The sequence below is a fragment of the Anolis sagrei genome, chromosome 1, assembly GCF_037176765.1.
Source record: "Anolis sagrei isolate rAnoSag1 chromosome 1, rAnoSag1.mat, whole genome shotgun sequence".
NCBI classification, from domain to species: Eukaryota; Metazoa; Chordata; class Lepidosauria; order Squamata; family Dactyloidae; genus Anolis; species Anolis sagrei.
Genome location: NC_090021.1, coordinates 338,575,033 through 338,600,591, shown reverse-complemented (window position 1 = coordinate 338,600,591; position 25,559 = coordinate 338,575,033). Strand labels below are relative to the sequence as shown.

Below are 25,559 nucleotides of genomic sequence, written 5' to 3'. Positions count from 1 at the left end.
AGCTGCGCCCGTACCTTGGGAAGGCTGACTTGGCCATGGTAGTCCACACTTTGGTTACATCCGGTTTAGACTACTGCAACGCTCTCTACGTGGGGTTGCCTCTGAAGACTGCCTGGAAGCTGCAGCTAGTCCAACGCTCGGCAGCCAGACTTCTAACGGGTGCTGGGTACAGGGAGCACACCACTCCGCTGTTACACCAGCTCCACTGGCTGCCAATCAGCTTCCGAGCACAATTCAAAGTGCTGGTGTTGACCTATAAAGCCCTAAACGACTCCAGCCCTCAAAGGCTTTCATGGCTGGAATCACTCAGTTCTTGTGGGTTTTTTCAGGCTATATGGCCATGTTCTAGAGGCATTTCTCCTGACGCAGGTGAAACGTCAGGAGAAATGCCTCTAGAACATGGCCATATAGCCTGAAAAAACCCACAAGAACTGAGACTCCAGCCCTGTTTACCTCTCCGAACGTATTCTCCCCTATGAACCATCAAGATTATTGAGATCGTCTGGAGAGGCCCTGCTCTCAGTCCCACCGGCCTCGCAAGCGCGTCTGGTGGGGACGAGGGACAGGGCCTTCTCGGCGGTGGCCCCTCAACTCTGGAACTCTCTCCCACTGGAGATCAGAACCGCCCCTTCTATCCTGACATTCAGGAAACAGCTGAAGACATGGTTATGGAGACAGGCATTCGACGAGTGAGCCAGATATGGATGGAGGATGATGAACAACGAGTTAGTGTGACGACTGACCATTGTAGTTATTGAATGTAATTGCTGTTTTAATGTTTTAGTGTAAAATGAATTATTATGTTTTTATTAACTGTATGTGATATTATGGTTGGAAACCGGTCTGAGTCCCTCAAGAGAGGTGAGAAGGTCGGTATATAAAACTTTTAAATAAATAAATAATAATGGCACCAGTTTCCCCTCTAGTTTTTGAATAACAGAATGTATGCCACATACTGTACTTCATCTGCTTGTCCATAGGAAACCATGATAACCCTATCTAAGAAATTAGAGCTGATGTAGCCTCGACAATGAATGACACTATGTAACACAATTTGTGTGTTATAAATGTCATTTCCTAATTGAGTCTATTATTAAAAAAACATGGTAAAGGTTTATTAAATGGTAATAACTTTGTATTTGGGGACATCCTGCAGCAAATTTTGCTGTAGCATTTCAGTGAATATCTCATAAGAGCCTCAACCAATTCAACACAGTTTGCGGCAGCTACAAAAACAAAGTTTCTGGAGTAGAACTACTTTGAAAGTAAGGCCTGCACAATTAAACAGGAAATAACACTTTCAAAACAGAAACAGTAGGGCTGGGCGGTTTCGTTTTGTTAATTCGTAATTCGTTAATAATTCGTTAATTTTTGTAATTACAAAACGATAACAAACCATTCTGGAGCAATTTTTAAAAAAAATGAATTTTTAAACACGTTTTGTAAATGCTTCGTATTATTGTATTCGTTTCGTTATTGTTCTGAGGTCGTTTCGTTATTATTTCCGCATGTCTGGGGCAAGTTTTTTGTTTAATTAGTGAAAAAAAATTATAATATCACACCAACAGTCAACAACAGAGGGAGAGGGAAGCTTCAGAAGTTTTTGGAGGTTTTTTAGCGTATTTCGCGGTCGCGTCCGCCATTAACGAATCGATTCGTTATTGTTTCGGAAATCGATTCGTTAATGTTTTGTAATTTTTTTCACATTTACGAAATTTCGTAAATATCGAACTTTTTAAAAGGAAAATTTTGTAATTATTTTAAATAACGAAACGCAAAAACCCCCAAAAAACGAATCGATTTTAGAAACAAATTTTTCCGTTGTTACCCAGGCCTAAGAAACAGGTTTTTTTTTCAGATTTTGTTACATAGTGCAATTTTTTTTCGTATCAGGAGCGGATTGCGAAACTGCAAGTTGCTTCTGGCGTGAGAGAATTCGTTGTTTGCAAGGACATTGCCCAGTGGGCACCTGGATGTTTTTGATGTTTTACCATCTTTGTGGGAAGCTTTTCTCATGTCCCCGCATGGGGAGCTGGAGCTGACAGAGGGAGCTCATCCACGCTCTCCCCAGATTCAAACGTCCGGCCTGTTACTCTTCAGTCCTGCTGGCACAAGGGCCTAAATCATTGCTCCACTGGGGGCTTGGTGCAATTAAATCCACCAAATCTAAACCTGTAGATGTCAAAGGTTGCCTGTATAGTTTACATTTTGTGAAATCTCTCAAGAATCGGCATTCCTGGGGAAGGACCTAGAACTCAGATAACGAGTGGCTCTTGTCATTCCAGGTGCTGCTCATCGCCTGAACGGCAAAGTCAGTGGAGACCTGCTGGTGGGACGGACGCCTGTGCACTTTGCGGACGTTGACTTGCATGCCTACATCGTTGGCAACGATGGGCGAGCGTATACGGCCATCAGCCACATCCCTCAGCCAGCCGCTCGCTCTCTGATGCCGCTAGCTCCCATCGGAGGCTTCTTTGGCTGGCTTTTCGCTCTGGAGAAACCTGGCTACGACAACGGCTTCAGTATTGCAGGTGAGTGGAAGAGGTGCATGGTCTCCACCTGAGCAGTGTTGCTCACTATCACATTAGCCATTTTGAGTCTCCTTTGGAGAGATAAACCAGGGTATAAATAATAATAATAATAATAATAATAATAATAATAATAATAGGAGTCCTCGGTGGCGCAGTGGGTTAAAGCACTGAGCTGCTGAGCTTGTTGACCGAAAGGTCGCAGGTTCGATTCCGGGGAGCAGCGTGAGCTTCCGCTGTCAGCCCTAGCTTCTGCCAACCTAGCAGTTCGAAAACATGCAAATGTGAGTAGATCAATAGGTACCAATCCAGCGGGACGGTAACAGTGCTCCATGCAGTCATGCCGGCCACCTGACCTTGGAGGTGTCTACGGACAACGCCGGCTCTTCGGCTTAGAAATGGAGATGAACACCACACTCCAGAGTCAGACATGACTGGACTTAAATTCAGGGGACAATCGTTAGCTTTACCTAAATAATAATAATAATAATAATAATAATAATAATAATAATAATGCTTCTGTATCCATAAAGCATAAAACATGTACATGGACGATCTGAAGCTGTATGGGAAACCCGAAACTGAAATCCAGTCTCTGACTAACACTCCAGACTGGTTGTTTCCATATAGAATCCTAGAGTTGGAAGAGACCTCACGGACCCTGGCAAGAAGAAGGAAATTGCATTCAAAGCACCCTTGACAGATGGCCATCTAGCCTCTGTTTAAAAACCTCACAAGAAGGAGCCTCCACCGCACTCCGTGGCAGAGAGTTCCACTGTTGAACAGCTCTCACAGTCAGGAAGTTCTTCCTCATGTTCTGGTGGAATCTCCTTTCTTGTAGTTTGAAGCCATTGTTCCATTGCGTCCTAGTCTCCAGGGAAGGAGAAAACAAGCTTGCTCCCTCCTCCCTGTGGCTTCCTTTCACATATCTATACATGGCTATCATATCTCCTCTCAGTCTTCTCTTCGTCAGGCTAAACATGCCCAGCTCCTTAGGCCGCTCCTCATAGGGCTTGTTCTCCAGACCCTTGATCATTTTAGTCGCCCTCCTCTGGACACATTCCAGCTTGTCAGTATCTCTCTTGACAAGCTGGAATGTGTCCAGAGGAGACATGTCTCCTCCTAGCCTTCTCTTCTGCAGGCTAAACATGCCCATCATAGAATCATAGATTTGAAAGAGCTCACCATCCAATCCAACCCTCTCCCATGCAAGAAACACAATCAAAACCCAACAGATGACCACCCAGCCTTTTTTTTTTAAAAAAAGGAGACTCTCCACCGGTAGGCTATTAGGAATGGTGGGAGTTGAAGTCCAAAACACCTGGAGGGCCCAAGTTTGCCCATACCTGATCTAGACACTATTTATACTCTGCTTAATACATCCCCATTCATTTTCAAAATGTTTTGCGCAAGGCTTAATATGGTTTTGATTTCAACCCTATTTATTCTCTCTCTGAAAATAGGTGCTAAATTCACCCACCGCCTTGAAGCCACTTTCTATCCTGGAGGAGAAACTGTTTTCGTCAAGCAAACTGCTGATGGTCTGGATGCCGAAAATTATCTCAGCGTTCGGACCGAAATTCAAGGGCAGGTGCCTTATATTCCGGAGAATTTTACTGTCCACATCGCACCTTACAAGGAGATTTACCAGTACATGGATTCAGGTATTTTAGATTTTATTTCCTACTAGCTTGGGGTCCCGGCGGTGCTCGGGTAATTTGAGAAAGGCACTGTTTGTCTGTGCTCCAAGTTTAGTCTAGATCCAATATCAGCTGGGTTCAGTGGGTGCGGGTAAACTACAACTCCCGTATGCAAGTCTCATTATCCATGGTTCAAACTCTTCCAAACCATCCCAGGATCATCACCCATAGTCCATCCTTCTCCAAACAGCACCAGGATGTAGAGAGTGTCATGGGGGCTCTGTCTGCCAAGTTTGCTCTTGATCAGACATTGGATAAGGGTTGCAGTGATCTCAGGAAGTGAATGAAGGTACTGCAAGTCCCATCATCCATGGTCCATCCTCCCCCAAACCACACCAGGATGTAGAGTGGGTCATGGGGGCTCTATGTGCCAAGTTTGGTCTTGATCAGACATTGGATAAGGGTTGCAGTGGTCTCAAGAAGTGAGTGAAGGTCTGCAAGTCCCATCATCCATGGTCCACCCTCCTCCAAACTGCACCAAGATGTAGAGAGGGTCATGGGGGTTATGTGTGCCAAGTTTGGTCCAGGTCCATCATTCGTGCGGGTCACAGAAGCCTGTAAAAATGGGAGCCAATCAGAAAGCTGCCACATACCCACACCTCCACAAATATACATATTTACATACATACATACATGCAAACACTGACTTTTATTATATATATAGATATAGATGTAAGCTTATTTGTCTACAGGAATAATTTTGATTTGGTACTCCAATCCGATCCCGCCCTTTTTTTTCGTGTCAGGAGCGACTTGAGAAACTGCAAGTCGCTTCTGATATGAGAGAATTGGCAGTCTGCAAGGACGTTGCCCAGGGAGTGCCCAGATGTTTTGATATTTTACCATCCTTGTGGTAGGCTTCTCTTATGTCCCCACAATGGAGAGCTGTAGCTGACAGAGGGAGCGCATCCGCACTCTCCCTGGATTAGAACCTCCAACTTTTTGGTCTTCAGTCCTGCCGGCGCAAGGGTTTAACCCATTGCACCACCAGGGACCCCTGTATCCACAGGACTGTTATCCATTATTTCCTTTATCCATATCCAACAAAACAAGTCTTCTCTGGGTATTTTCTAGGTCTTCCAGCATGACTCTATGGTCTTCTTGGGCTGGATAGAATATATGCATTGCATTCCCAGGCATCTCAGATCGCAGATCGTTGTTTGCAATATGAAGGAGCCCTATAGTAATTGATGACATCCTTGTAGGTTCATTTGCAGTTTTCCCACTTTGGTGGGGGTTTTGTTTTCCTAATCCCAGCAAATGTGGGGGGCCGGCTCTGACACAGTTATTTTTCCCTTCCTTTTCTGTTTTTCTGTCTGAGATCTCTTTTGAATCTAAATAAAAACAATTAAAATTAGTGTAAAAGAGTACAAGTTTTATGGGTGCAAATGGTACCCTCTGTGTCATTGGGTGCATCTACACATTGGAGTTAATGCAGTTTGACGCCACTTGAACTCTTATGGCTCAATTTTGTGGAATCCTGGGAGTGGAACTTCCAGAATTTCATGGCATTAAGCCATGTTTGTTAAAATGGTATTAAAATGCATTAGTTCTTCAGTATAGATGCACCATTGTATCCATTGGTGTTGGAGTTCAGATTGTGGTTGCGTTTCAGGATCAGAGTGCTTTAGATGTGGGGAATGATGTAAATGAGGTTCAAGATGGCAGTGGTTTGGACAGTGATATTGATGCAAAGAATGACAGACACCTGTTCAAAGTGTAGTTTCCCATGAGAATGTTCCTACAGGGTATAGGGATGATGGTTTACTCCCCGAATTGCTCCCAGAGAGTTCCCAGGGTTTGGGACTTGAAAACAACTCGGCACCTGCAGAAACTAGTGAGCAGATAGTTAGCAGAAATGAGTCAAAACAGACAGGTTGAGCAATGCCTTCGGCATTCTGCCAGGCTCCGACAGAAAAAGATAAGGGCTGCTCGAGGAAAGTGAAACCAGTTCCTAGGTGCTTGGAATGGCTCAAAAGTTCCAAGCATGGGAAATCCAGTCAGATGAAGCATCGTTTAGAATCCTGCTCCGTTCTTGTTCTTGTTTCATGGAAGCCGTGGTTGGAAGATTCATGCGTAAGGATTTCTTGTTTCTTGGTTTGGCTTTTTGTCCCTTGTGATTACACACTCATGCCTTGGATCAACTTTCCCTGGTTCTTTGGATTTCGTTAGAGAAATGTGGACTTTGTTTTTGGACTTTGCTGAACTTTACCTTGGACTAATTGGTTCCTGCTTATCTCCTTACCTAATTGGATTTACCTATTTCTTTAAAGTGCCTTTTTACTTTGCTGTTTTTACTTATCTTCAATAAAAGGATTGCTTTTCCCTACTCAACGTGGGGTGTTTTAGAGTCAGAGGGTTATTCCTGTCCTGGAGTCCAACAATTGGCCTGTTTCAGACTTGGATCTGGGAGACAGCAATGGCTGATGCTGGACCCAGTAGCTGTTCTAATCCTGGTTCTTGCGTGCTCTCTTTTGCAGTAGTGGCATCGACGTCTTACCGGGAATATTCCTTATTTGCCTCTGGGACCCTCAACCAAACCTTGTCCTACCGGCTGCGCCAGAATCTCACTTACCAGAGCTGTCCCCACGCAAGGCATCACCTGAGGACTCCGGTCACGCAGCAGCTCACTGTGGACAGAATATTTGCTTTGTACAACGAGGAGGAACAAGTGCTCCGTTATGCCGTCACCAACCAGATTGGGCCCCTCGGAGGTGAGTTTGGGCTTGGTTCTCATGGGGGTCCATGCTCTAGTCCACATTTTGGCTCCCATGGAATCCTATTTATTGGGCCATTTATTCCAACCCCATTTAGCCATGTCAACAATCTAAACCCTCCCAACAGATGACCATTCGACCTCTTCTTAAAAACCCATAGAGGAAGGGATACCTCCAGACTCCGAGACGTAATATTCCTCTGTCAAACTGCTCTGGCAGTTGCTAATCACCTCCCAAAAGGATTCCCCCAGGCAGTAAGAAGCCAGACCTTGAAACTGCTAGGCCATCAAATGCTAATCAAGGTGGCCAATTGAAACATTAACACCTATCTCAAACAGGCAAGAGTTCTTTCTCCCATCCTGGACATTCCACAGATATATAAACCCAATTTTCCTAGTTTCCAACAGACCTCACAAACTCTGAGGATGTTTGCCATAGATGCAGGCGAAATGTCAGGAGAGAATGCTTCTAGAACATAGCCAGACAGCCCGAAAAACTTAAAACAACCCAGATTTTAGATAGAATTTGAATTTTGCTCCATTGTGTCCTATGGAACAGAAAGATCTGTATCCTGATGTATGCAGACGATCTAGTGCTCGTCTCCCTCTCTCGGTTGGGTCTCAAAAATCTTCTGAAAGCTTTCAGTACCATTTGACAAGCTGGAATGTCCAGAGGACGGAGACTAAAATGATCAAGGGCCTGGAGAACAAGCCCTATGAGGAGCGACTTAAGGAGCTGGGCAAGTTTAGCTTGAAGAAGAGAAGGCTGAGAGCAGATATGATAGCCATGTATAAATACGTGAGAGGAAGCCACAGGGAGGAGGGAGCATGCTTGTTTACTGCTTCCCTGGAGACTAGGATACAATAGAACAATGGCTTCAAATTACAAGAAAGGAGATTCCATCTGAACATGAGGAAGAACTTCCTGACTGTGAGAGCCGTTCAGCAGTGGAACTCTCTGCCCCGGAAAGTGTTGGGGGCTCCTTCTTTGGAAGCTTTTAAACAGAGGCTGGATGGCCATCTGTCAGGGGTGATTTGAATGCAATATTCCTGCTTCTTGGCAGAATGGGGTTGGACTGGATGGCCCATGAGGTCTCTTCCTACTCTTTGATTCTATGATTCTATGATTCTATCCTTTTATAGATGCAGCCAAGAATTGCTTTGGCTTTTCAAGCTGCTGAATCACACCGTTGACTGAATGTTGTAACATTAGAAAAAGTTGACCAAGGTAGAGGAGATGGTCAACATTTTCTAATGTTACACCATTCACTTTAAACCTCCCACTTTAAAGACCATGCAATGAAAATATTCCACTCCTTATCTTAGACTTCTTTCCTTCTGAGGACGCTTGCCATAGGTGCAGGTGAAATGTCAGGAGAGAATGCTTCTAGAACATGGCCATATAGCCCAAAAAACCTACAACAACCCAGTGATTCCAGCCATGAAAGCCTTCGACAATATATTTTCTATTACTCCAGAAATGATGATACAATGGAGTAATGGATTAAAATTGCAGGAAATAGAGATTCCACCTTCACTTTGGGAAGAACTTCCTGACAGTCGGAGCTGTTTGGCAGTTCAACATGCTCCCTGGGAATCCGGTGGAGTCTCCTTCTCTGGAGGCTTTTAAATCATGCTGGATGGTCATCTGTTAGGAGAGTTTTCTTTCCTGTACGGCAGAAGGAAGTTAGACTGGATACCCTTTGGTTTCGCCAAGTCATTGATTCTATAACTGGGTCTTAGACTTTCTCCAAAGTTCTGAACGTGACAAGAAACAAGACACACATCTCCTGAACGGCCAAGCCTTGAAGTCTATGTTTTGTTCTAACCCATCCCTTTCTCTTTTTTTGCTGGTGTAGATGATGCTGGGATGGTTGCATTGAACCCATGCTACGATGGAACCCACTCGTGCGACACAACGGCACGGTGCCAGCCTGGCTCTGGTTTGGATTACACCTGCGAGTGCACAGCTGGCTACTATGGGGATGGGAAAGAATGCACAGGTGAGTCCAACTCAAGCCTAGTTCTTTTCTATCTTCTTTCAGGGTGGTGTCTAAAATACAACTTCCAGGATTCCATGGTATTGAGCCGCAGTGATTGTTAAAGTATTGTTGAACAGCCTCAAAGTCTATACTGAGTAATTCCAGTGTCTTTTCCTTACGTTGTTGTTGCTGTTGTTAAACTAACCATCTTGCATGCACATTGAAATGGTTCTCTCCATATTTCCGTGTTATCTCACTTCCTTCCCTGTCAGTTTCATGGGTCTTGGAGCATCTTCTAGAAAGTGGACATGCTGGAAGTCACGTAGGCAGTTCTTTGAAGTCAAAAGATTATGAAAAGAGAGGTGCTTCCTTTGTCTTTATCATGAGAGAAGCCTCCCATAGGATGGTAAAACATCTGGGTGTCTCTTGGGCCCATAAATAAATAAACAACAAGCTGAGTCCACAGCAGACACTCTGCTGGCTGTTGTATTGGATCACATGTCAAACACTTCCCAAGTGTCTGGGACTGTGTGATGTGTTGGCGAATAATGCATACAGATCCCAGGAAGGTGGCCTTCTGCAGCTGGCAGATGGTAATCTTGTCAGCGCTGATTGTGTTTAAGTGCAGGCCAAGGTCTTTAGGCACTGCACCCAGTGTGCCCATCACCACTGGGACCACCTTGATTGGCTTGTGCCGTAGTCTTGGCAATTCGATCTTTAAATCCTCATATATTATTAAACTATTAAAGACCTGGCTCTGAGATGTGGCATTTGAGGACTGAACTATAACCTCCTTCCTTGTGCTGAACTGTGATGAACTGTGACTACAAATATGACTATGACTATGACTGGATTGACTATTTGGCTTAGGTAATTATCAAAACGATCAAAACGATCTTGACAGATTAGAGAGATGGGCCAAAACTAACAAAATGAAGTTCAACAGTGACAAATGCAAGATACTCCACTTTGGCAGAAAAAATGAAATGCAAAGATACAGAATGGGTGACGATGATGCCTGGCTCGAGAGCAGTACGTGTGAAAAAGATCTTGGAGTCCTCGTGGACAACAAGTTAAACATGAGCCAACAATGTGATGTGGCGGCAAAAAAAGCCAATGGGATTTTGGCCGGCATCAATAGGAGCAATAGGATCTAAGGAAGTAATGCTACCCCTCTATTCTGCTTTGGTTAGACCACATCTGGAATATTGTGTCCAATTCTGGGCACCACAGTTCAAGAGAAATATTGACAAGCTGGAATGTGTCCAGAGGAGGGCGACTAAAATGATCAAGGGTCTGGAGAACAAGCCCTATGAGGAGCGGCTTAGGGAACTGGGCATGTTTAGCCTGAAGAAGAGAAGGCTGAGAGGGGGTATGATAGCCATGTATAAATATGTGAGAGGAAGCCACAGGGAGGAGGGAGCAAGCTTGTTTTCTGCTTCCTTGGAGACTAGGACGCGGAACAATGGCTTCAAACTACAAGAGAGGAGATTCCATCTGAACATGAGGAAGAACTTCCTGACTGTGAGAGCCGTTCAGCAGTGGAACTCTCTGCCCCGGAGTGTGGTGGAGGCTCCTTCTTTGGAAGCTTTTAAGCAGAGGCTGGATGGCCATCTGTCAGGGGTGATTTGAATGCAATATTCCTGCTTCTTGGCAGAATGGGGTTGGACTGGATGGCCCATGAGGTCTCTTCCAACTCTTTGATTCTATGATTCTATGATTCTATGACATGTCAAACACTTCCCAAGTGTCTGGGACTGTGTGATGTGTTGGCGAATAATGCATACAGATCCCAGGAAGGTGGCCTTCTGCAGCTGGCAGGCGGTAATCTTGTCAGCGCCGATTGTGTTTAAGTGCAGGCCAAGGTCTTTAGGCACTGCACCCAGTGTGCCCATCACCACTGGGACCACCTTGACTGGCTTGTGCCGTAGTCTTTGCAATTTGATCTTTAAATCCTCATATATTATTATTACTCCTCCTCCTCCTCCTCCTCCTACTACTACTACTATTTATTAAATTTCAAACTGGTATTGAAGAAAGTGGTTTTTGCTGTGCAGATGATTAAATAGGAAGTCCTGGAACCAACGTGAGACCTGAATTGCAAACCAGAAAGCACTGGTTCACATAAAGGGATTTCTTTTGCATGCTTTTGTGGGAGTTTGTTGTTTGGATAGCTTAGAATTGCATTAAACAGTCAGTGTAGATGGGGCCTCAGTTTACTCCAATGGCTAAGAAGGGATTGCTGGGTACAAGAGGCTATTCTGTGTGCCTGTCCCTCTCTTTCTCCCTCTTCTCTCGCTTTCTTGCATGAACACACACAAAAACGCTCTTGAGGATTGGACGGGCCCTAGAATCATAGAATCATAGAATCAAAGAGTTGGAAGAGACCTCATGGGCCATCCAGTCCAACCCCCTGCCAAGAAGCAGGAATATTGCATTCAAATCACCCCTGACAGATGGCCATCCAGCCTCTGTTTAAAAGCTTTCAAAAAAAGGAGCCTCCACCACACTCCGGGGCAGAGAGTTCCACTGCTGAACGGCTCTCACAGTCAGGAAGTTCTTCCTCATGTTCAGATGGAATCTCCTTTCTTGAAGTTTGAAGCCATTGTCTGCAAGGAAGCAGTAAACAAGCTTGCTCCCTCCTCCCTGTGGCTTCCTCTCACATATTTATACATGGCTATCATATCTCCTCTCAGCCTTCTCTTCTTCAGGCTAAACATGCCCAGCTCCTTAAGCCGCTCCTCATAGGGCTTGTTCTCCAGACCCTTGATCATTTGAGTCGCTCTCCTCTGGACACATTCCAGCTTGTCAATATCTCTCTTGAATTGTGGTGCCCAGAATTGGACACAATATTCCAGGTGTGGTCATATTGAGGGTTGGATGGGCCTTGTTGAATTAGAACTTACCAGTGGCATGTTTGTGTCCAGTTCTGGGTTATTTAAAGAGAAGGCAAAGAGAAATTGGAGAACTCTCTAAGGCAGAATATGAAGAAGGAAGAAAGTAATGCATCGGAAAGGAAATGCCCATCAGAGTGCAAGAGTCTCCTGGGCTTTCTAATATTTGATAGCTTGAGTGTACACAGGAATTGGAGCTTTGTCCTTTTTGTGCATGCTCTTACTTCAGCTCAGATAGAAATTCCGTCCCCTGCCGTTAGTGTTATTCGAAGCTGAACTTGTGCTCTCTCATCACATTTAAGAGGTTAAGCTTTGGAACTTGGAAAAACATCTGGAACCATTTGGCACCGTTTGTGTTTTTCTAACCGCAAGAGGGCTGAACGGCTGCCCAGAATGAACTGAGATAATACGGGGAGTGATGGGGGCGAACCAGGGGAGATCCACGGCCGACCAGATCTTCGTGGAAACACGTCCTGGATCACATTGGGGATGGGAATGCGCACTGCTGCCAGGCGTGGTTCATCATAGAATCATAAAGAATTGGAAGAGACCTCCTGGGCCATCCAGTCCAACCCCATTCTGCCAAGAAGCAGGAATATTGCATTCAAATCACCCCTGACAGATGGCCATCCAGCCTCTGTTTAAAAGCCTCCAAAGAAGGAGCCTCCACCACACTCCGGGGCAGAGAGTTCCACTGCTGAACGGCTCTCACAGTCAGGAAGTTCTTCCTCATGTTCAGATGGAATCTCCTCTCTTGTAGTTTGAAGCCATTGTTCCGCGTCCTAGTCTCCAGGGAAGCAGAAAACAAGCTTGCTCCCTCCTCCCTGTGGCTTCCTCTCACATATTTATACATGGCTATCATATCCCCTCTCAGCCTTCTCTTCTTTATGCTAAACATGCCCAGCTCCTTAAGCCGCTCCTCATAGGGCGTGTTCTCCAGACCTTTTATCATTTTAGTCGCTCTCCTCTGGACAGATTTCAGCTTGTCAATATCTCTCTTGAATTGTGGTGCCCAGAATTGGACACAATATTCCAGGTGTGGTCTAACCAAAGCAGAATAGAGGGGTAGCATTACTTCCCTGGATCTAGATACTATGCTCCTCTTGATGCAGGCCAAAATCCCATTGGCTTTTTTTGCCGCCACATGACATTATTGGCTCATGTTTAACTTGTTGTCCACGAGGACTCCAAGATCTTTTTCACACGTACTGCTCTCGAGCCAGGCACTCCCCATTCTGTATCTTTGCATTTCGTTTTTCCTGCCAAAGTGGAGTATCTTGCATTTGTCACTGTTGAACTTCATTTTGTTAGCTTTGGCCATTCATCTCTCTAATCTGTCAAGATCGTTTTGAATCCTGCTCCTGTCCTCTGGAGTCTTGGCTATCCCTCCCAATTTGGTGTCTTCTGCAAACTTAATGATCCTGCCTTCCTGGTTCATTCCCTCTTGCTGTCCCCTCTCTTCAGATATCAACGAATGTGCCGCGGGCATCAGCCGCTGCAGCCCCGAGTCGGTCTGCGTCAACACGGTGGGCAGTTACCGGTGCGAGTGTCCTCTTGGGTACGAGCTTGCAGCGGACCGGGCCACTTGCCTAGGTAAGAGGGTGAACAAGCCCCAGTCTTTCCTGGAAGTTGATCCAAGGTTTCTCCTCAATTCACAATCAGTCTGTCTCGTTTAAGTAAATTTTAATTGTGATATATGAAAAAAAGCATACAACCTACAAAATGCAACAATCAAAATACATCGAAATCCACAAGCAAATGGACAATTTCAACAGAAAGGAGGAAACCATGAAAATGAACAAAATCTGGCTAAAAGGTAAAGGTAAAGGTAGTCCCCTGACATTAAGTCCAGTCATGTCTGACTCTGGGGGTTGGTGCTCATCTCCATTTCTAAGCCGAAGAGCCAGCGTTGTCCGTAGACACCTCCAAGGTCATGTGGCCGGCATGACTGCATGGAGCGCCGTTACCTTCCCGCCGGAGCGGTACCTATTGATCTACTCACATTTGCATGTTTTTGAACTGCTAGGTTGGCAGAAGCTAGGGCTGACAGTGGAAGCTCACGCCGCTCCCCGGAATTGAACCTGCGACCTTTCGATTAACAAGCTCAGCAGCTCAGCAGCTCAGTGCTTTAACCCACTGCCCCACCGGGGGCTCCCAAAATCTAGCTACCAATATTAAATTGTTTCCCCTCTGTTGTTTTGCTGTTGTAATTTTAGAGGTTTTTTTAATATTGGTAGCCAAAATCTAGCTACCAATATTGAAAAAACTCTAAAATTACAACAACAAAACAACAGAGGGGAAACAATCAGGGACATCTAATCACCTCTCAACAAAAGATTGCCCCAGGCACCAACAAGCCACACCAAACAACTGCCAGGCCATCAAATGCTAATCAAGGTGGTCAGTTGAAACATTCACACCTAGCTTCAGCAGACAAGAGTTCTTTGTCCCACCCTGGCCATTCCACAGACCTCACTACCTCGGAGGATGCTTGCCATAGATCCAGACAAAACGTCAGGAGAGAATGCCTCTAGACCATGGCCATATAGCCCGGAAAAACCACAACAACCCAGTGATTCTGGCCATGAAAGCCTTCGACAATACACCAATTTTCCTTGTTTCCAACAGATCTCACAATCATCAAGGTGGTCAGTTGAAACATTCACACCTAGCTCCAGCAGACAAGAGTTCTTTGTCCCACCCTGGTCATTCCACAGATATATAAACCCTTTTTCCTAGTTCCAACAGACCTCACTACCTCTGAGGATGCTTGCCATAGATGCAGGCGAAACGTCAGGAGAAAATGCCTCTAGAACCTGGCCATATAGCCCGAAATACCTACAACAACCCAAAATACATGTATTATTTTCTCTGCCCCACCACCTCCTCATCCCCATCCGGAAACCATAACCTGTGACTTCTGGCACCACTCAGACTGGAACGACTATCTAGCAAAATCTGTCATTATCATCTACATAAATAAAAATGTAATGTTCATTTGTGGGTTTAACATAACTCAGAAACCACTGGACCAATTGACACTAAATTTGGACAGAAAACGCCTAACAACCCAATGAGTGAACATCACTCAAAAAATTGATTTTCTCATTTGGGAGTTGTAGTTGCTGGGATTTATAGCTCAACTACAATCAGAGAGCATTCTGAACCCCACCAACGATGGAATTGAACCAAACTTGGCACACAGAACTCCCATGACCAACAGAAAATACTGGGAGGGTTTGGTGGACAGTGTCCTTTGGTTTTGGAGTTGTAGTTCACCTACATCCAGAGAGCACTGTGGACTCAAACAATGATGGATCTGGACCAAACTCTACACGAATATTCAATACGCCCAAATGTGAACACTGGTGGAGTTTGGGGAAAATAGAATCTTGACATTTGGGAGTTGTAGTTACTGGTATTTATAGTTCACCTACAATCAAAGAGCTTTCTGAACCCCACCAGCGACAAAATTGGGGTAAACTTCCTACACAGAACCCCCATGACCAACAGAAAATACTTAAGGCCATTGAGTCTAAGTCCCTTCACCAGGGCAAGGAAACGTAATCAAAGCCCTCCTGACAAAGAGCCATCCAGTCATAGATATAGATAGATATGATAGATACACAGATATAGTATCATAGATTTGAAAGGGATTCCTAAAGAAGGACAATTGCATGTTCCAGAGTAGGCAAACCAGACACTCTCCACATCAACACTGACAAAGAAACAGCAAGAAATACTGTTGACCCACAAGCATCAAGACATGACATAGATTAGGGTATACAGTATATACACACACAAAATACATATACACAGACTGGGCCACAGCAACACATGGCAGGGGACGGCTAGTTACCCAATAAATTTAATCTTTGGGTTTTTTTCTTCATGGTTTTGGATTCTTTGTGCTTTTGTAGACTTTTGCCCTCTCCATTTTATTGCTATTGTTATGTACCTTCGAGTCATTCTTATCAGCCCCCACATGAAGGAAAAGAAGAGACAATTTGGGAATCAGAGCTTTAACAACAGTTTTAAAAAACACTACAATTTCTGGCAGTTCTTTTTCCCAGATTTTGGCCGATATCAGTGAGAAGCTCTCTGGTTTCCCTGAAATTGCATCAAGGCTTGGCATTGAGGTTTCCCCCCAGCATGTTATTCATTAACTCTCCATTTGCAGTTGCACTGATAAGACCCAGAAACGAAATTTGGGAGAGCTTACGTTGGATGATCCATTTCCTGTGGTTTCATTGAGTAGTTTACTAGTTAAGGACTAGAAACTAGAAAAATCCAACAAATGCTACGTTCAGCAAAGGACAAGAGGGATCCTCTCACGTCTGCAGGAGTCCACCATATACCATGCAGCTGTGGACAAGAAGTCTCCATAGGGACCACCAAACGCAGTAGCATTGCCCAAACACGAATCAAGGAACACAAAAGGCACTGCAGACTACTTCAACCAGAGAAGTCAGCCATAGCAGAGCACCTGATGAACCAGCCTGGACACAGCATATTATTTGAGAACACAAAAATGCTGGACCACGCTCACAACCACCATGTCAGACTACACAGAGAAGCCATTGAAATCCACATGAAGCATGTGGACAATTTCAACAGAAAGAAGGAAACCGTGAAAATGAACAAAATCTGGCTACCAGTATTAAAAAACTCTAAAATTGCAACAGCACAACAACACAGAGGAAACAAACAAACAAATGACATCTAATCACCTCTCAACAAAAGTTTGCCCCAGGCACAGTCAGCCCATTGTATGCTAATCAAGGTGGTCAGTTGAAACATTCACAGCTAGCTCCAGCAGAGAAGAGTCCTTTGTCTCACCCTGGTCATTCCACAGACATATAAACCCCTTTTCCTAGTTCCAACAGACCTCACAACCTCTGAGGATGCTTGCCATAGATGCAGGCGAAATGTCAGGAGAGAATGCCTCTAGACCATAGCCATATAGCCCGAAAAACCTACAACAACCTAGTGATTCCGGTCATGAAAGCCTTCGACAATACACTAGAAACTTTCCTTGAAAAAACAAAAACCAAGTACTGGAAATGCCATAAATGTCATTTCCTAATTGGTTCCATCACAAAAACATGGGAAAAGTTTATTAAACTGCAAAAACTTTGTTTGTGTGGGAGGGACATCATTCTGCAGCACATTTTGCTCTAGTTTTTCAATGAATATCTCAAAGCAATTCAACCTAGTTGTGGCGGCCACAAACACAAAGTTTCTGGAGTATAACAAATCAAAGAAAGTAACTCACATTTAAACAGGAAACCAGGAGTAGGATGTATTGTCAAAGGCTTTCATGGCCGGAATCACTGGGTTGTTGTAGGTTTTTCAGGCTGTCTAGCCATGTTCAAGAAGCATTCTTTCCTGACGTTTCACCTGCATCTGTGGAAGACATCCTCAGAGGTTGTGAGGTCTGTTGGAAACTATAAAAATTGGGTTTATATATCTGTGTAATGTCCAGGGTGGGAGAAATAACTCTTGTCTGCTTGAGGCAAGTGGGAATGTTTCAATTGGCCACCTTGATTAGCATTTGATGGCCTGACAGTTTTTAAGTGTGCCCTATTACTGCCTGGGGGAATCCTTTGTTGAGAGGTGATTAGGTGTTCCTCGTTGTTTCTTGTATGGAGTTCCCCTGTGTTTGAGCATTGTTCTTTATTTTCTGTTATAATTTTAGAGTTATTTAATACTGGTAGCCAGATTTTGTTCATTTTCATGGTCTCTTCCTTTCTGTTCAAATTGTCCACATGCTTCTTGTGGATTTCAGTGGCCTGACATGGTGGTTGTGAGAGTGGTCCAGCATTTCTGTGTTCTCAAATAAAATGCTGTGTCCAGGCTGGTTCATCAGGTGCTCTGCTATGGCTGACTTCTCTGGTTGAAGTAGTCAGTAGTGCCTTTCATGTTCCTTGATGCGTGTCTGGGCAATGCTGCTGCGTTTGGTGGTCCCAAACGTAGTTTTGGTGAACAAAATCTGGCTACCAGTATTAAAAAACTCTAAAATTGAGGGAGTTGAAGTCCAAAACACCTGGAGGGCCCAAGTTGGCCCATACCAGGTGTAAATGGATCCAAAATGAATGTTACATATTAGCCTTGGGTCCCATCCTCAAGATATCCCAAAATTATAGCAGTAAATAATGAACAAGACCCAAGCACAGGGGAACTCCAGACAAGAAACAATCAGGAACACCTCATGACCTCTCAGCAAAGGATTTTGCCAGGTAGTAACAAGGCACACCTAAAAAATATTATTTATTTATTTAAAATGTTTATATCCCAATCTGTCAGGCCATCAAATGCTAATCAAGGTGGCCAACTGAAACATTCACTCCTAGCTCCAACAGACAAGAGTTCTTTCTCCCACTCTGGACATCATTCCACAAATACATAAACCTCATTTTCCTAGTTTCCAACAAACCTCACAACCTCTGAGGATGCCTGCCATAGATGCAGGTGAAATGTCAGGAGAGAATGCTTCTATAACATGGCCATACAGCCCGAAAAACCTTGTTATATAGTGTAATTGATCTCCCATCTTGTTCCTTGCTCTAGTGGTTGCCCCGCCATCCAATCCGTGTGAAGATGGCACTCATAACTGTGCCGCAGCAGATCAGGCGCGATGTGTGCCCCATGAACGTGGCTCATTCACCTGTGTGTGCCTTCCTGGTTTTGCTGGTAATGGGCACAACTGCACAGGTAAGTGGAAGCGAAAGCCTATTTTGGCATGGCTTGGTCATTTCCTTCCAAAGTGATGCTACAGAGAGAGACGCAAAGAGGCAAACTAGTATTTGGAAGGTCGAAGGATGCATTTATTGAAGCAGCTCCACTGGTTGCCGATAAGTTTTTGGGCCCAATTCAAAGTGCAGGTTATGACCTACGAAGCCCTAAATGGTTCAGGTCCTGCTTATCTTTTTGATCATATCTCCCTCTATGAACCAGTGAGGGCTCTAAGATCTGCCAGGGAAGCCCTTCTCTCGCTCCAACCTCCATCACGAGCATGGTTGGTGGGGATGAGAGAGAGGACCTTCTTGGTGGTGGCCCCCTAGCCCCCTAGCTCTGGAACTCCCTCGTCCCCACCAATCGCACCTGTGAAGGAGGTGGGAGCGTGAGCAGGGCCTCTCCAGTTGATCAAAGAGATCATGTGGGTTCGTACACAGAAATGCGGTCACGCAGGTAGGTGGGTCCCAAACCGTTCAGGGCTTTGTAGGTCAGACCCTGCACCTTGAATTGGGACTGGAAAATGAATGGCAGCCAATGGAGCTCCTTAAACAGGAGGGTTGACCGCTCCCTGAAAGGAGCACCAGTTAACAACCTGGCACCGCCCATTGGACCAACTGAAATTTCTGAGTTGTTTTCAAGGGCAGCCCCACGTAGAACGCATTACAGTAGTCCAATCTGGAGGTGACTAAGGCATGGACCACCCTGGCCAGATCCGCCTTCACGCACGAGTCTTAATTGTGCAAAGGCCCTCCTGGTCACCGCCGACGCCTGAGCTTCAAGCGTAAGTGATGAGTCCAGGAGGACACCCAGACTGCGGATGTGCGAGTTCAAGGGGAGTGCAACCCCATCCAGCGCAGGTTGCCACCCTATACCCCGATCCGGTTTACGATCAACCAGGAGGACCTTTGTCTTGTCGGGATTGATCCTCAGCTTGTTCCTCCTCATCCAGACAGCCACAGCGGCCAGGCACTTGTCCAGGGGCTGTTTACTTTGTATGTTTTGGTGATGTTACTTGGAAACCACCCTGAGTCCCCCTCGGGGAGATAGAGTGGTATAAAAATAAATTATTATTATTATTATTATTATTATTATTATTATTATTATTAAATTAGCCTCCCTGCATAAGCGGTACCTAAATTTCCTACTTGACAGATGCAACTGTCTTTCGAGCTGCAAAGGTCGACAGCAAGCTAGACAAATGGTCGGGAGCTTACTCCAACCCGGGCTGGCTTCGAACTCATGACCTTTTGGTCAGTAGTGATTTTAATGCAGCCGAGTTCCCAACCAGCTGTGCCAAAACCTGGTCTGTAGGTTAAAGATATACTGCCTTTTGATTTAGAGGAAAACTTGTATTAAATCAGGACTATCCATTCATGTATCTACCCTGTAGAATTAATATAGTCTGAACTCAATGCAATGGGATTTCTTATTTCTCTGCAGATGTGGATGAATGCGCGGAAGGGCAATGCCATCAAGCTGCCGTCTGCCACAATTCTCCCGGATCCTTCTCTTGTCGCTGCCGGGATGGCTATGAAGGTGATGGTTTCCACTGCTCTCCAGGTATGGGATACAGGTGATTCTAATAGACTAACATCTGTAATTGTCTTTCTGAGTGGCTGAAATAGCAACCCCTTTGCTTTGGGATGGCTCAGTCGATGCCAGTCTTTGTTTCCTGCAGAAAATCATTAAAAGTATTGTATAAATTAATGTATGCCCTTATGGTGTACACCAGGCATAGGCCAACTTGGGCCCTCCAGGTGTTTTGGACTTCAACTCCCACAATTCCTAACAGCCGGTAGGCTTTTAGGAATTGTGGGAGTTGAAGTCCAAAACATCTGGAGGGCCCAAGTTGGCCCATACCTGGTGTATATGGAACCAAAATGAATTTTGCATATTAGCCTTGTTTCCCATCCTCAAGATACGAAGGTTGAATGAAAAGTAATGCCTCCACCTACATGGCTGTACTGGTATGTAGCAGGTACTGTTGTGTCTCAGAATAAGATTCACCTTGCTCTCCACAACAAACCAGCCACAGTTGTGAGGTATATAGTTTATTGTGAAGTTTCCAAACAAAAGGCAGTTCATAAGCAGGGAAAACATCAATAGTACAGGTTATAATCCAATATAATCCATATTGCCAAAGCAGGAGACTTGAAGCACAGGTTCAGTGTAAAGTCCATGAAATAGCATGAAGCAGCCTTCCCCAAGGCCCGGAGCCGGAGCTAGCCATAAAGCAACGTTGGAACTGACAACTAGAAATCTCCAGAGCAGAGCATATATTCACTAAACATCAAAACAATCAGCTTTCCCACCCAACTGATGATCTCAACACTTGGCCGCAATCCGTGGGCTCCGTCTCAACACCTGGGCACCTTGACCCTGGTTCTCAGCGTCTGTCTTATCATCTGCATTCCTTTCCTGTGAGAACTGCAGCCTCTCTACAGATACAGGCTGTGACTGAGAAAACTGAAAGCCAACATCAGCTGCACTCTCCCTCTCATCCCCATCATGCTGTTGTTGTTGAACCACAACAGGTACTGGCTTGTTCAGTAGACTCTCTTCTACAGTTCCATTTTGGCGGGAAGTCTTAGCATTGAACGGTTGTGTTGTTAAAGTGCGAAGTATAAAACCCGGAGCAGACTTAAACAACGTGCAGCCATTGAAATCTTGACAGCAGAAGGTGTCACTCCAAAGGGAATGCAAGCTGTTTATGGTGATTGTGTTGATGTGAGTACTGTTCATCGTTGGGCGAGTAAGTTTAAAGATGTTGAGGTGAGACCATCTGACTTGCGTGGCAAACAAAGAGTTGGACGTCCTGTGACAGCAACCACCGAGTTTCACAAGCAAAAGTTTAACAGATTGATTCAGGACGATTGTCGTATCACTCAGAGAGAAATTTCAAGCATAATCGGAGTTGAATGTGTGGATCACATTATTGCTTTGTTGGCTATCAGATAAGCAGATGCAGTTGAAAAATGCAAAAGAAAGCAAGGAAGTCTTAATGCAGACACAAATTAAAGTCTCTTACAAAGTCCCAAAAGAAACAGCAGTCTTCCATCAGACAACGAGCAATGATCTCTAAGTCCTTAGCAGCAGACACAGAGCAGATTCAATTGGAGTGAAAACATCGGCACCAGAGTCATTGACTACTCCTGCTTCTGATTTATAGCCCTGAATTCCCCACATAGGAGGTGCTAGGGCATCTCCCAATTAGCTCAGCGTTTTTAGCAGCTATTCTAGCTGAACACCGCCTGTGCTCTGTCTCCTTTCGTCTCTCTAGAAATATGGGCTCTTGCACAACCTCATAGCCTAATTCTTCTTCTCCCTCCAATTCCTGAGCACTTCTCTGTTCCCCTTCCTCTTCCGAAAATGAGGAATCCCTAACAGATTGGCTGTCTCTGTCCAGAGGGGAAGGGTGAAACCCCTTTCTGCACTCCATTGTTGCCAGGAGGTGGGATTAGAATGCCACTCCGGGCAATGGCAACCATTCATAAACTGGGAGGCAAAATCCTGTGAAACAACGAGTCCGTGAAAAGTGAACTGCAAAGTAGTGAGGGAACGCTGTATCCAGGTGAGATGGATCCCCAAGAATGTTCTGAGCGTTCTTAATGCTGCAAGACCTATAAAGTTCTTTCAAAGAGGGGAGAGAGCAATCTATGATTCTCTGTGCAGAAGTGAAATCTCTCTCCTCAAGTTAACCTTTGGATTGTGGGTCTGCATTGCACACGGTTATTTTTGTACTCCTGCTGCAAAATCTTGAGCAAAACACACTTTTTCTGCCCTACAGAGACCTTGCCCCCAGCAATGACCCGCTGCCAACATCAGCGGCTGTATGCAAGCCAGCGGGGGCCATCCCTCCCAGGGGGACCCCATGTACCAGACTGTGATGACCAGGGGAACTACCGACCACTGCAATGCCACGGCAGCACTGGGATGTGTTGGTGTGTGGACAGGGATGGCAACGAGATCCCTGGGACGCAGGTTCCTCCAGGTGCTCCTCCACCACTTTGCAGGGCTCCAGGTTAGTGATGCCTTCCTTCCTAGCTCACCTTTTCTGCTCTCAGCATAGACTCCTAGAACTGGAAGAGAGCCCAAGGGGCCAGCCAGTCTGACCCCATCCTTCCAGGCAGGAACACACAATGCAAGCCCTCCCAACAGATGCCCATACAGCCTCTGCTCAAAATTTATTTATTTATTTATTTGGTACGCTTGTATACCGCCAATATCTCAGCCTATGCGGCGACTCATTGCGGTTTACAACATGTTAAAATATACAATTCACTTTAAACATATAGATTAAAATTAAGAAAACATACAAAACATACATAGTATTGGGCCACCAATACAGATCGAGACATCTCATCGTTTAAATCGTAGTCCAATTCGTTATCCTTGATTGCTAGTCCATGGTCAAACAACATCACATCAAAAATCAGTTGAAGACTTGCACAAACATCCAAGTTTTTAGTTTCTTCTGAAATGCCATTAGCGAGGTGGCTGATCTTAGTTCAGTAGGGAGGGCATTCCAAAGCCGGGGGGCCACCACAGAAAAGGCCCTATCTCTCGTTCCCACAAGCCGCACCTGTGAAGCAGGTGGGATAGAGAGAAGGGCTTCTCCTGAAGATCTTAGGGTCCTGGTGGGCTGATAGGCCGAGATACGTTCGGATAGGTATGTAGGGCCAGAACCGTTTAGGGCTTTAAAGGTCAAAACCAGCACTTTGAATTGGGCTCGGTAGCTGATCGGTAGCCAGTGGAGCTGGTACAGCAGAGGAGTTGTATGCTCCCTGCGCCCTCCAGAAGCTCCATTGGACACAAAGGCAGTACCAGATTCCACTGTCCCATCAATTCTTCCCATGAGGAAGCTCTTCTTAAAGTTTAGATGGACTCTGTTTTCCTATAGTTTGAATCCATTGCTCCATTGTGTCCTAATATCTGAAACAACAGGAGCCAAACTTTCCCCCTTCTCAGTGTGACATCCTTTCCAATATCTAAGCATGGCTGTCATGTTTCTTCTCAACCATCTCTTCTTCAAGCTAAACATACCCAGGTCCCTAAAATGCTTCTCATAGGGATTGTTTTCCAGACTTTTGATTATTTTGGTCACCTTTCTCTGGACCCCTTCCATTGTATCCATGTCCTTCTTGAACTCCTTTGCCCAGAACTGGACACAGCGTGAAGTTTGACCAAAGCAGAATAATGTGGGACTATTATTCCCCTCAATCTAAACACCACAAGCACTTCTGCTCATCTAGCCTAGAATTGCATTGATCTTTTTGTTGAAGCTGTTTGCAATTTATAATGTAGATTTCAAAGTATGTATATATGTTTAAAATGCAGTAGCTATGTGCCAAGTGCTTTCCACACAAGTATTCTTGTGTGGAAAGAGTTAACTGAACCATGGAGGGAACAGCATTCCTAGAGAGGTCATAAATCAAATGTATAGAACAAATGGATGCAGCATCGTGCTTCATACGTCATACATCACTCTGGAATGCAAGAGGTGTGGACTAGTACTGATAGCAGTTTGTGTGTCGGCTGAGATCTTTTGGCATGGCACCCAGTGTGCCGATGACCACTGGGACCACCTGGACTGGTTTATGCCAGAGCCTTATTATTATTATTATTATTATTATTATTATTATTATTATTATTAGAAACACAACAAGATGAGTACACAACAAACAAGATCACTATATTGGATCACACGTCGGACACTTTCCAAGTGTCTAGGACTGTGTGATGTATTGGCGAATAATGCATGCAGATCCAAGCAGGGTGGCCTTTTGCAGCTGACAGGTGGTAATCTTGTCAGTACCGATTATTTATTTATTTATTTGTTATTTTCTTTATAGTAAAATAATATGGTTGCAGTATTTGCAAAGAGCTATTTACAAATGAAGTTCTTTATACTTCCTTCTTTGCATCAACGCTGGGCTTCTTTCTCATGCAGATAAACAGCTTTGCTCTCACAGAGCTTCTCTTCACATCAAAGTTACACAAGAGCTTCATACAGTAGCTTTTTACACACAGCAGCCTTCACACACTGGGGCCTTAGAATCATAGAATCACAGAGTTGGAAGAGACCTGCTGGGCCATCCAGTCCAACCCCAATCTGCCAAGAAGCAGGAACATTGCATTCAAATAACCCCTGACAGATGGCCATCCAGCCTCTGCTTAAAAGCTTCCAAACTAGGAGCCTCCACCACACTCCGGGGCAGAGAGTTCCACTGCTGAACGCTCTCACAATCAGGAAGTTCTTCCTCATGTTCAGATGGAATCTCCTTTCTTGTAGTTTGAAGCCATTGTTTCGCATCCTAGTCTCCAAGGAAGCAGAAAACAAGCTTGCTCCCTCCTCCTCCCTGTGGCTTCCTCTCACGTATTTATACATGGCTATCATATCTCCTCTCAGCCTTCTCTTCTTCAGGCTAAACATGCCCAGCTCTTTAAGCCGCTCCTCATAGGGCTTGTTCTCCAGACCCTTGATCCTTTGAATCGCCCTTCTCTGGACACATTCCAGCTTGTCAATATCTCCCTTCAATTGTGGTGCCCAGAACTGGACACAATATTCCAGGTGTGGTCTAACCAAAGCAGAACAGAGCATGGGGAGCATGACTTCCCTGGATGTAGACACTATGCTCCTATTGATGCAGGCCAAAATCCCATTGGCTTTTTTTGCCGCCACATCACATTCCTGGCTCATGTTTAACTTGTTGTCCACAAGGACTCCAAGATCTTTTTCACACGTACTGCACTCGAGCCAGGCATCGTCCCCCATTCTGTATCTTTGCATTTCGTTTTTTTTCTGCCTAAGTGGAGTCTCTTGCATTTGTTCCTGTTTAGCTTCATGCGCGGGAGCCTTCAAACTGGGGTTTCTCTCACAGAAGCTTCTCACACCAAGCCTTCTCACACTGAGGCCTACTAACACTGGAGCCTTCTCATACTGAGGCTTCTCTCATACGGAAAGCAGCTAACACTGAGGCGTACAGGCACACTTGCTTATG

General features: G+C 45.0%; 1 protein-coding gene across 2 annotated transcripts in view; it reads left to right on the top strand.

Moving 5' to 3' along the window:
- NID2 (nidogen 2) overlaps window positions 1-25,559 on the top strand; it is an 87,669-nt gene that overhangs the window by 40,537 nt on the left and 21,573 nt on the right. The window contains exons 6-13 of one of the 2 annotated variants that reach the window (XM_067463103.1): window positions 2,286-2,531; window positions 3,992-4,192; window positions 6,709-6,942; window positions 8,804-8,947; window positions 13,285-13,413; window positions 18,391-18,534; window positions 19,999-20,118; window positions 22,346-22,579. In XM_067463103.1, the coding sequence (XP_067319204.1) occupies window positions 2,286-2,531; window positions 3,992-4,192; window positions 6,709-6,942; window positions 8,804-8,947; window positions 13,285-13,413; window positions 18,391-18,534; window positions 19,999-20,118; window positions 22,346-22,579 (1,452 nt within the window). The remainder of the gene's footprint in view (window positions 1-2,285; window positions 2,532-3,991; window positions 4,193-6,708; window positions 6,943-8,803; window positions 8,948-13,284; window positions 13,414-18,390; window positions 18,535-19,998; window positions 20,119-22,345; window positions 22,580-25,559) is intronic. The other variant, XM_067463104.1, reaches the window with a different exon arrangement.